The sequence below is a fragment of the Suncus etruscus genome, chromosome 16, assembly GCF_024139225.1.
Source record: "Suncus etruscus isolate mSunEtr1 chromosome 16, mSunEtr1.pri.cur, whole genome shotgun sequence".
Taxonomy (NCBI): Eukaryota; Metazoa; Chordata; class Mammalia; order Eulipotyphla; family Soricidae; genus Suncus; species Suncus etruscus.
Genome location: NC_064863.1, coordinates 20,696,093 through 20,708,782, shown reverse-complemented (window position 1 = coordinate 20,708,782; position 12,690 = coordinate 20,696,093). Strand labels below are relative to the sequence as shown.

The 12,690-nt window shown below is 40.6% G+C and overlaps 1 protein-coding gene across 2 annotated transcripts in view; it reads left to right on the top strand.

The window, feature by feature from the left end:
* CCDC149 (coiled-coil domain containing 149) overlaps positions 1-12,690 on the top strand; it is a 126,128-nt gene that overhangs the window by 69,626 nt on the left and 43,812 nt on the right. For both annotated transcript variants that reach the window (XM_049790000.1, XM_049789999.1), the window contains exon 4: positions 3,566-3,673. In XM_049790000.1, coding sequence (XP_049645957.1) covers positions 3,566-3,673 — 108 coding nt within the window. The remainder of the gene's footprint in view (positions 1-3,565; positions 3,674-12,690) is intronic.

The window sequence follows — 12,690 nt, the reverse complement described above, 5'->3', positions numbered from 1 at the left end:
AAAACTGATGACCCTCTCTCCACTTCACCACCACTGTCAGCCCACTAATATTCTTGTGACCTCAACCTGCTCTCCCAAACAGAAGTTTTCAGGGAAAGGGAGAGAGAGGTGAGCCTTCTATCTTCTTCCTATCTGAAACTCCCCCTTTTAGCCTTATATACTCACCAGTTCATACTCACTTTATCTTCTTTTGAAAAGTCTTGGATTATAGGTAGCATTACTGATAAGACCTAGAATGACCTGCCAAATCCTGTTACCTTCCCTACTTTACTTTCTCCATAGTACTTAGCACTCAATGCTGGGTCATCGTGTGTCTTATCTTATTATAATGTTATTATTAGATTATTATGTTTATATGAAAGTTCCCAGGGAACTGCTCCTGATTGCATCTCAATTTTAAGTGGTGCCAAGTATCTGGTAAATGCACAATTAATATTTGTTGTGTGAATGAGAGGGTGGATTAAGAACAGTCACAAAGGAGCTAGCCGTGTTGAAGGAGAAGTTTGGTCACATCTACCAAACATCTGGTCCATCTCATGATAAAGTTGGAGCCACTAAATGGAACTATTAGGAGAGGTGACTTTACCCATTACCAATGTATGCCAGTATTGTGGCAGATTTTTCATGCCCACTACTCAATGTAGGCATGAAAGTACCACACAGTATGCATGGTTAGCTCTATTTTACAGAGGGGGAAACTCAAGAAGTTAAGAAACCCTGATCACCTAAACTCACCATCCCAGGAGGTGCAGAACTGGAGCCTACCTTGTCTCCTTGATCTATAGGGAGGTTTTTCTTTTTTTTTAATCTGTTAACCACAGCATCTTTTACTTCTTTGCTTTTCATTCTAGAAGATGAGAATTAAATTTTTTCATCTTTCACCAAGTTTTTAATCTAATGAGACAGAAATCTGGGGAAATTATAGTACCACTATTATAGGATACAAGCTTTGCCAATATGGAGTTGAACAATTAGATTGCAGACTAAGGAGAGAATTCAGTGGACTAGAGCTTATGCTTTGCATGCAGGATCCCCAGTCTCTATCCCCAGCACCACATAGTCCTCTAAGCACTGCTGGAAGTGACCTCTTAATACTGAGTTGGGAATAGCTCCCCAAACACTGCTGGTTATGTCCCCCAAACAGAAAACAAACAAATTGGATTCTTTTCTTGAGGAATGTTCACACAAAGAAGTGAACAGAAACCTTATCTAGGCAAGGCGAACAAGTGAGATTTTTTTTTTTTTTAATGTGAGAATTCAACCAAGGACCTAATTTGGGTTGGCAATTGTTATTCTCTCTCCTTTAGGCTGTACTAGAACTTCCAGATTCAGCATATTGTTTCTCATTTAAAAAATATTTCATGCTCTAGGGGCTTGAGGTAGGTCAGCAGAGAGAACAAAGTTCCTGCCCTTGCCAGAACCTTTATTTTAGCAGGGAGAGAGAGGCAGAAAATAAGCAGTCAGAAATAAATTCTGAAGTAAATGGCCTGATATGTGAAAAGAGGTCAAGTGCTATGGAAATAAAAGAAAAAGCAAAGAGGAAGGGGCTTGGAATTTGTGTAGAGGTGGGGAGGGTGTTGGTTGTTTGAATGATGTGACCAGACCAATGAAAACAGTCTGAATAAACACTTAACAAAGTTGAGAGAGTGAACCAAGAGGTATTCTAGAGGGCCTGCATCATAATGAGAGTATAAATACTGTATGCAGGGCAACAACAAGAAGGTAACTTGACTGAGGCAGGGGGATGATATTTGCAGGCAGACACAACTGACTACCCCAATGTATGGGATATGGAAGATAATATAAAAATTGGTATCAAGGATGAGATAATGTTCTGTCTGTATCTCTGCATTGTTATCCCTTTCCCCCTCCCTTTTTTTTTTTGTTTTTGGGCCACACCCGCTGACACTCAGGTATTGCTCTTGGTATGTGCTCAGAAATCGCTCCTGGCTTGGGGGACCATATGGGACGACAGGGGATCAAGCCGCTGTCCATCCTAGGCTAGCACACGCAAGGCAGTCACCTTATGCCCTGTGCTACCACTTCGGTCCCACCATTATCCCCCATTTTTTTGTATCTAATGTTATTGCGTATTCCCCAAAGTGTTAGCATTGACATCCTCTGCATTTAGACACAATAGTTACAATAGGCCCTCATTTTCTCTGGATTTGATTTGTTCAATGATCACATGATGAAAATCTACAAAATAATCTTTAACATCTCTTGATCTAACTAGTTCTGAATAGCATGCTCCTAGAAATCACATTCTGACTGCTTATTTTCCTTAAAAGGGCTATAAAGAATTTGCTGGGACACAAGGACTTAGTAGGGGGATATATGGATAATGCTGAGGGGAATAAAAGAGAATCTTTGTCTTTCAAAGCAACCTTCTTGCTACTGTTAGACAAGCCATATGAGTATAGTGAGATGTAAAGAAAGTCAATGCAAGGGTAGTACAGGTAGTACTCTGGAACAGGAAACAACGTGATGCTAAGTAGAATGTAAGTTGAAGGCTTGAGTGAATGAAAGAGTGTCTACAGTGGGGTATATCAGAAATTCCAGGTTTATAGAAGCTCGGAAAGAGTGGAAACAGGTTAAAATTCTGTGGTCTGCTGAAAGAGATATTGAAGATATGAGATGGAGCTGGATTGAGAATGAAAGTTGAGTAATACAGAATCACTCAAGGTAGCCCTCAGTTCTATATCCCAGCAAAAGACAAATATTATGGGGGATGATCTGAAGATGTCACAGCAATGGATCATCCTGGCCATTAGAGTCTTGGTGAGCTAGAACTGAGGCAAAATTAAGGGGGAAACCAGCCCAGGAGAATATTGTTACCTCTTATTCTGATTTCTATAATCATGGCAGACCACTGGTCTAGCCTCCAGTTGCCTCCTATTAGCAGAAATGCTGGTGATTGTAAAGTCATTAAAATAAGATCTGTAATTTGCCTGACTTAGAGCAAGGCATGGGTGGGGTGGGAGTGGAAGGGAAATGGGAGACATTGGTGACAGTGACAGGAAGGGAGTACTGGTGAAGGATGGTGTACATTGTATGACCTAAACCCAACAACAAACAATTTTGTAACCACAGTGCTTAAATAAAGCAATTAAAAATTTAAAAGAAAAAACAACATAAGGTCTAATTGGGTAGGGCCCACCTACTTTTACCTATACATAGAAAAAAAGAAGGTTTATTTCTCTGTTGTGGGCCTAAATTTTAGAGTTGAACTCAAGAGCCACTTGCAAGATTTTGAGTTGAGGAACCCTTAAAACGTCTTATTTCTAAAATGTCAGATATGACTGACTTCTCCATTATTTGTCTGTGAGTCGTAACGGAAACAAAAAGCTTCCCCCAAAGGAGATTCATGGCCAACTTCCTTTCCTTCCATGCAGTTCGAGTGGCTTGATTTGCACTCTCGCTGCGCTCATATATGCGTTGGCTCTAATGGCTGTGTGTATTTCAGCTGGGCTTGGACACCAAACTCCATAAACCAATTAGCCTTGCATTTGCCATCCAACTCTTCTGTTTCTGGTTGTATTTCATAATGTGTTAATATTTCCAGGCTAATCTTGCGCAACTACTGAGAGATTCTCAGGACCGAAATAAGCATTTGGGAGAAGAAATTAAAGAGCTTCAGCAAAGGCTTGGAGAAGTCCTGGGTGACAATAAGGTACCATGACTATTTAAAGGGGAAAAACTGTGATGCATAATTGTGCAGGAGGGGTTTATGTATAGCACATCAGAAAATGGAATGCAGCACTTGCTGAAAAATTTGTTACAGATTTTTACATTTGCAATGAAAATACAGTTTAGCATTTCTTATCTTTATTGCATTCCCTTTGTATATGCGTGTGCGCCCGCCTGTGTGTGTTTCTGGGTTGCACTAAAATATTGTCACAATCCATTGTGGAAGTTTCATTATGTTCAGCTTGGTAGCGAATAACATTGTGGTTGAGGGCAAAATAAAACGCAAATGCTATACTTTCCCCCCTTCTATACAAATAATAGATTTGTGGCTGAGATGATTTGGAATTATTCACATTTGGTTTTGAATTTTAAGTAGTCATCCTACTAATTATGTTCACATAACCAATTTATTTTATTGCTAAATTTGGCAATTTGTATGGAACATTGCTCAAAATCCACTGCTTGGTATTAATCAAACTCCCCTGTTGGCAACGTTAATTATAAAATATGAACTCATAAACTCCAAACTCAATGTGCGTCTTCTCTCTCCCAGCTGAAGCTATGAACAAAACTACAATTGAGGAAGAAAAAAAAAAACACTACCGAAGTTTAATTCCATTCCCCCAAATCATTTTCCCTTTTGCCAAAATAGATTCATTTTTTAACTCCTGGCCAGCAGCAGCTTTTACAACCAGGCTGGTCATTGGGGTTTCACCCAAGAAGACGAGGGAGGAGTAGAGTTTGCTTGAAAATGTCATTTGATGTTACCAAGTTCCTTAACACATAACAGTGATGTGGGTTATTTCTGGGAGGAGTTACTTACTGGAAGGTGCTATTTTGGAAGGATGGTCATCTTTAAAAAATATAATAATAAAAACCTGGATCCGTTTGTTTGTTTTATATCCCACAAGCATATCCCTATAGTAAGACCATCAGAGAGGCAATTTTTTCCTATTTTATTTGATTAAAGCACTGTGATTTACAAAGTTATTCCGAGCTTAGTTTTAGTCATACAATGTTCCAGCACTGATCCTGCCACCAGCATCAGTGTGGCTTTTGTAAGTGTACTGCCTGGAGCAGCTCCATCTGCAATGGATACTTTCAGGGTGCGGTATTGTATTCCTTAAAGACTCTTTTGGGGTGAGAAAGACTTTTTTGGAACCTTTGGACTTACTATACCTTTAAAAAAAATCCAGTTCTACTATTCCTGGCCATGAAGGAGAAAGTGGGACAAATGACATTCTGAAAGGCACCAACCAGCTCCTTGACCTAGGAATCTGGTCAATAAGGAAAAGCCAAGTCACTTAGTCGCTTCCTCTATGGATAACTCAAGGTTGAGGTTTATTTTCACACAGTTAAGTAAAGCATGTGCTGCTGTTTCTTTTTGTTTCTTTTTTTTCTTTATTTAAACATCTTGATTACAAATATGATTGTGATCAGGTTTCAGTCATGTAAAGAACATCCCCCTTCACCAGTGCAACATTCCCACCACCAATGTCCCAAATCTCCCTCCATCCGACCCCACCCCCACCTGTACTCCAGACAGGCTTTCCAGTTCCTCATTCATTCACATGATTATGGTAGTTCTCAGTGTAGTTATTTCTATAACTGCACTCACCACTCTTTGTGGTGAGCTTCATGAAGTGAGCTGGAAGTTCCGGCCTTCCTCTCATTGTCTCTGAGGATTGTTGCAAAAATGACTTTTATTTTTTTTAAAACTCATAGATGAGTGAGACTATTCTGCATCTCTCTCTCTCCCTCTGACTAATTTCACTCAGCATGATAGACTCCATGTACATCTATGTATAGAAAAATTTCATGACTTCGTCTCTCCTGACGGCTGCATATATTCCATTGTGTATATGTACCACAGTTTCTTTAGCCATTCGTCTGTTGAAGGGCATCTTGGTTGTTTCCAGAGCCTGGCTATTGTGAATAGTGCTGCAATAAATATAGGTGTGAGGAAGGGGTTTTTGTATTGTATTCTTGTGTTCCTAGGGTATATCCCTAGGAGTGGAATAGCTGGGTCGAATGGGAGCTCAATTTCCAGTTTTTGGAGGAATCTCCATATCGCTTTTCATAGAGGTTGGACTAGATGGCATTCCCACCAGCAGTGGATAAGAGTTCCTTTCTCTCCACATCCCTGCCAGCACTGATTGTACTCATTCTTTGTGATGTGTGCCAATCTCTGTGGTGTGAGATGGTATCTCATCTATCGTTGTTTTGTTTTTCATCTCCCTGATGATCAGTGATGAGGAGCATTTTTTATGTGCCTTTTGGCCATTTGTATTTCTTTTTTTTATCAAAGTGTCTGTTCATTTCTTCTCCCCATTATTTGATGGGATTAGATATTTTTTCTTGTAAAGTTCTGTCAGTGCCCTGTATATTTTGGATATTATTCCCTTATCTGATGGGTATTGGGTGAATAGTTTCTCCCACACGGTGGGTGACTCTTGTATCCTGGGCACTATTTCTTTTGAGGTGCAGAAGATTCTCATTATCTGTTTATCTCTGCTTCCACTTGTTTGGAAAGTGCAGTTTCCTCCTTGAAGATGCCTTTAGTCTCAATGTCATGGAGTGTTTTACCGATGTGTTGTTCTATATACCTTATGGTATCAGGTCTGATATCAAGGTCTTTAATCAATTTGGATTTTACCTTCATACATGATATTAACTGGGGGTCTATGTTCTTTTATTTGCAAGTGGCTAACCAGTTCTGCCAGCACCACTTGTTCAAGAGGTTTTCCCTGTTTCACTTAGGATTTCTTGCTCCTTTGTCAAAAATTAGGTAATTGTATGTCAGGGAACGTTCTCTGAAAACTCAAGCCTATTCCACTGATCTGAAAGTCTGTCCTTATTCCAATACCATGCTGTTTTGATAACTATTGCTTTGTAGTACAGTTTAAAGTTGGAGAAAGTAATTCCTCCCATTTTCCTTTGCCCTAGGAGTGCTTTAGCTATTCTAGGGTGTTTATTATTCCAGATGAACTTCATAAGTGTTTGATCCACTTCTTTGAAGAATGTCATGGGTATTTTTAAGGGGATCGCATTAAATGTGTAATGCTTTGGGGAGTATTGCCATTTTAATTATGTTAATCCTGCCAATCCATGAGCAGGGTATGTGTTTCCATTTCTGTGTGTCCTCTCTTATTTCTTGGAACAAGGCTTTATAGTTTTCTTTGTATAGGTACTTCACGTCTTTGGTCAAGCTGACTCCAAGATATTTGAGTTTGTGTGGCACTAATGTGAATGGGATGCTGTTTCTTTTAAACCCATAAAGCTACCACCACAAGATACTGAGACGTGTTGAACTGTGAATTGTGGATTCTTGCTTTTGCTTGACAGATGGATTTTTTTTTTCATTTTTTGCCACACCTGGTGACACTTAGAGGTGACTCCTGGATCTGAGCTCAGAAATTACTTCTGCAGAGACGGGGACTATATGGGACGCCTGGAATCGAACCCAGGTTGACTGTATGCAAGGCAAATGTCCTAACCACTGTGCTATTTCTCTGGCCCCCTGATTTTTAAAAAAAAATTTTTTTCAGCTTTTGGGCCACACTTGACAGTACTCAGGAGTTACTCCTGACTTTATACTCAGAAATAACTACTGGTGGTGCTAGGGATCCAAACCAAGTTGGCCGCATGCAACACAAATGTCCTATCAACTGGGCTGTTGCTCTGCCTGCCCCTTTTAAATTTTAATCTCCTCTCCAACTGTCATGAATCCTCCCTACCCTCAACTTTCCTATATATACTTTTTCTTTATCCTTTGGTCACTTAGTTTGATTATCTTGTAGACATGAAATAGTTTAGGTATTGACATTTGCAATTGATATTTTCACGTGTGTCAAAGTGTGCATATATTGCACATGTGTGAGAATGTGTGAATATGTACCAGAGCATGTGTGCATGTGTGTCAGTTTATGTGCATGATTTTGTGTGTGTTCCTTAAGGGGAATGTGCATTTATGGGGACATGTATGTGATGGTGTGAGTTTGTATGTATGGCATAAGTATGAACATGAAAATGTGTGTATTGCATAAGAATGTGAACATGTGAATGTGTGTGTGTGTGTGTGTGTGTGTCACTAGATACAGATCAGTTCTTTGGCTGGGCACTCACTTGATTTACTTGCGTGCTGGGTCTTTATTCCAGTAGCTGAACACATTTGTCAAACTTGGTTTCTTCACCCAAGGTTTAGGATTTAGTGACTCATATGCATAGCCTGTAAAACCATTTGACTGCCAAAAGGTGAGGGAGGATGTTAAAATGTTCAGCAGACCCCATATCTCAGGAGTCAGCCTCTCCCTCACAAAAGACCCACTGCCACGAGCCCTCAGTTCCACTTCTCATTTGCATCTGAAGTTATAGGGCTGGTTTATTTTCAGCCCCCTGTGAGTCATTGTCAACCCCCAGGCCCCCACCCACCTCTATCACCAACATTAAGGCCAGATTACTCATCTGGCAATGACACCAGGCATGTTGAGAGACGTCCTGGGTCTCTGTGAGAAGGTGACTGAATGGGTTACTGTCCTTCTTATGATTTAACTGCTCCAGTCAATCCAATTTCCTAACACAGTGCTAGGACCCTGCTGTTTAACCCCTCTGTCCTCATCATCACACCTCAGTCTTGCAGCCTTAATTTCAAATATATGGCTGAGCTGTCTCTTTCTATGCGTCAGAACCGTCACACTTGCCATTTGCTTGACCTGCAACACAGTTCTCTGCATTCCCCCCCAAATTTCTAATCTTTCAGTTCATTAGTCAAATAATTGATCATAGAACTTGCCGCTGGGCTCTTCTCATAGGTCTCTGTTTTTCTGCACCACTCCCATGTCCGTGCAAATGTGGGATACCCCTACACACAAGGATGGACTATATACAGATATATTGCTAGAAAGAAGCATTTTTGCTGCCTGATAAGGAGAACTGATCCACACAATTAGGTTGGAGGTGGAGGGCTTAGATGAAAGGGAGAAGTATTTGGGTCATTGGGAGAGGGAGATGGGTACTTTGGTGATAAGTATACTGTTGGAATTATGTGTACAATAAACCTTGTTAACAATATTTAAACCTCAATCAATAAAAGAATTCTTTAAAAAATGTTCTAGAAAAACTGGATTGATATAAATGAGTAAATGAATGAAGAATGGAAATTCTAAAAAGAGCAAAGGGCTCACGCAATAGTACTGAAAAGTAAAAAGGCTATAGAATGCAACAAATTCTCCAAGAACATAATTTGGTCAATATGGCTTAGTACAATGTTGTTTTATTATTTTTTTAAAAAGTAAAATCCTGGTTTAAAAAAATGTGAAACCTTTATTTCATCTGAGAACCTGGTTTCCTTATGTGTTATTTGTTTAAAATCACAATTCCTAGAGGCTAAGAAACGTACAGGGGCAAAGGTACTTTCTTTGCATTTAATCCTCAATTTGAATCTCCAATACCACATATGGTCTCTTGACTACTACCAGTAATCACTCCTGAGCACAGAACCAAGAACACCCCCTGAGCTCTGTTGGTGCCCCATCCACTGCAAAAATCAAATAAAGTCACCAATCCCCAAAATCTTCCTAAATGTTCAGTGAAGAATTACTCAGATATAGGCAATGAAATGTACTTAATTGTCACTCTGATGGTTATCAGACAATCTTTGTGGATTTAGGAGTGGCTTATAAATTAGGAAAGAGGAAATAATAAGAACCAGCTATTCCGACCCAACCCAGTGCTAGGTTTGGGAAGTTCTGAGGGAATGCTGGTGGAAAAAAAAACAAGTATATTCCGGTGATCCCCTTAATTCACAAGGTCAGTGAACTCATGAGCTAGCTTCAGCTTGCCAAGGTCAGAACACTTAACTCTGTTGTGATTGGGTTCTTCACTCCCATTCTGAGCAGAAGAGCTCATGGCAGCCTTTTAAAGGCAACCATTGACATGGCAGTTTTATCTCTGAGTTGCCATTTTAACTCGTGACCCTTACCCATATTTGGGGAAGACCAGATTCTCAATGTTAAGTACATTTAAGAAGCAAGATGAAGGGAAATGACTGGCCTTGGATATTTTAAGGTAGACTAATTTTCTATTTGTTCAGCTAGCACCCTATAACCTTATATGTCGTAAAGCATTTGCAAGCAGCCTCGTGATAGATTTGTTGGCTCCCCTGCTTACAAACAACTTAGCACCCATATGGGGTGGAGGAGAGGGGATTCTTGTGATGGTGTGGTAGTGCCATGATCCAACACTACCTGCCATTTCTTTGACGAGTGTTCGAGAACTTTTCAAGGCAGCTAAACTGCGCCCCCCTCAATACAAATCAGGGATGGTTGAGAAAAGGAACTCCCCACATGTACACACACACTTTTGAGAACTACAGGTCTGGAAAGCAAAAGCATCCATGCGTCTGAATTATCCAGAGCTCTCTATGTCAGCCTGCAGGGAATAAGGACTAACTATGGAAAGACCCAAACAAATCAGGGGCCTTGGGTCTGAAAAGCATTCCAAGGAGAGAATGTGTTTCTTCTTCCTGCTGTTGAGGTCAGCCTGCTTCATCCTCTGGATCTTCAGAAAGAGTTAATTATGCCAAAAGGGGACTGAAAGAAAAGGCATGGGAGTGGAAGGAGTAGTAATAGCCCAACAACAGAAGTAGCAGAACAGACTTGAATCAAAAATTCCTAGAATGAGTTGGTAGCTCATATCTCTGCAGGTGAAAATATGACAGGCTAGTAGTCCTCTGCTGATTGCCTTGAGGTACATGAAAATACCCTGGCAAATGCCAGGTTCCCAAAACCAAGTCACTTCGCAGATACTGATGCTCCAGAAAGTGCCAGCTCCAGCCTAATGGTGCCAACTAATGTAGTGCACAGAGTCCCAGAGATCCTTCCTTGGAAGTGTTAGAGCCAGGTTCATAGTCTCCTTCTGTCTTTGCAAACCTAGAGCAACTCAGTTTTCTCTTCAAGCCTGAACTCAAGATCTTATCTGTAAAATGGGTGCACCCAAAACCTTGTATTGAACTGTTGTCATGCTTCATCATTTATTTATCAATACATAAGCAGGGATTTGCTCTATGCTGGCTAGTATTCTAGGTGTTGTGGTTACATCAAGAAATAAGTAAGACAAGGAACTCATTATTGTGGCACTTTTATTCCAGTTGGAGAGACAGTAAGAAAATAAAATTTTTTTTTTTTTTTGGTTTTTGGGCCACACCCAGTAACGCTCAGGGGTTACTCCTGGCTATGTGCTCAGAAGTTGCTCCTCGCTTGGGGGACCATATGGGACACCGGGGGGGGATCGAACCGCGGTCCCGTCCAAGGTTAGCGCAGGCAAGGGCAGGCACCTACCTTTAGTGCCACCGCCCGGCCCCCAGAAAAATAAAATATTTTAATGTCCATTGATTTTAACGAGAAAAAAGAGGAAAAGGACTATGAGATTTAATTATAGTTTTTTGTGTGTGCATGCACCCTGAAATAGTATGGTGTATAGAATTTAGACTAGTTTCTGTCACTCAGAAAATATGAGTGTTACTAATATCTTTTAGCATAAAGTTGCTAATATCTTTAGCAGGTTTGGTTGATAATCCTCTTGCACAAGAACTTTACCATGAATCTCAAGATCTTCCTATCTGACCAGTTGTTCCCAAGAAACTGAGTATACCTCCCCATAAAGAGATTGGGTGAAAAAAAATCTATCCTCTTACAGGAAAGGTCCCCAAACTCCGTCTCCCATGTTTCCATTGCAGTCTTCGCCTACATTTGACATTTTTGTGTAGCCCAGGGAGACTCAACACCTGTTAGGAGGTTGCCTAGAACAGTAAAGTCATGTTTTCCCATTGAGGGGAGCTACCAGTTATTTTTCTCAACTCTTCACTTTCTGTCTTCACTTCATGCACATCACCAACACTTTTCTTGCAAAGGAATATGATGGGAAAAGCATTCAGAGTCAGGAAGTTCAGATGAATATCTGCTTCTACCTGTAGCATGCATTCACCTTTTCCTGGGCGTATGACCAATATTAATGTCACTGCTTGTGATAATGCAGAACACAGGACATTTGCCCTTAATAATAAGCTTTATGTCTGCACAGCTGTCAGGTTTTAAGTTACCACTTGTTTTATTGGTGGTTGGCACCATAAATCAGTTTGAGCCCTTCTGTGACCATACTTCTTCTGGATGTGGGACTCTGGATGGATTTTTGCCAACAACCAATTAAGACGAAGCCATGAACCTATAAAAGCAGGACCAATGAGATTACATGGGTCTAATTAAAAGTGTATTTGGTTTTTTAAAAAATGAAAAAGAGTGCTCAGCTGTGGATGTTAGTCATGGTCTACGATGAGGGATCAGAGAGCTCTTTGTAAACCATCCTTCTTTAAGCTTCCACAGAGTACTGAGAAGCCCTAGCCTTAGGAAGCCTAAATGAAGAGGGCACTCTAATGAAAAGCTCTCACCTCGGGGCATTAGAGGAATTAGTTACTGAGAATTACAATGAGTGATAAGGGCCCTTCATCCTGCTCGGTCTCATCAGATCTCCCACTAACTGAGATCTTGATTGGAAACTGGAGGCAGAGCTCTGCAAATTCAGCAAACAGCGGATCATCATTTTATTGCCAGTTGAGTTAAAGGCAGGTCTTATTTGCGCCTCTTCTGGCTTTTATGAACTCATAGTTTTAGGTGGCCATGCAGACAAATCCTGCTGAGGGTGTCATCTCATTGACCATACATACAGTATGGCCTATTCAAATAACCTTAGGGGGGAGAGAAAGAGAGAGAGAGAGAGAGAGAGAGAGAGAGAGAGACAGACAGAGAGAGAGACAGACAGAGAGAGAGACAGACAGAGAGAGAGACAGACAGAGAGAGAGAGACAGACACACAGAGAGAGAGAGACAGAGACAGAGACGGACAGAGATCAAAGCAACTTGTACAATTGCTGGGTGGATTGCTGTAAAGACTCTTACTTCTCTGGGAGAAATGTGCTAGGAACATTATCCAGGTTATTCCAGGGGAC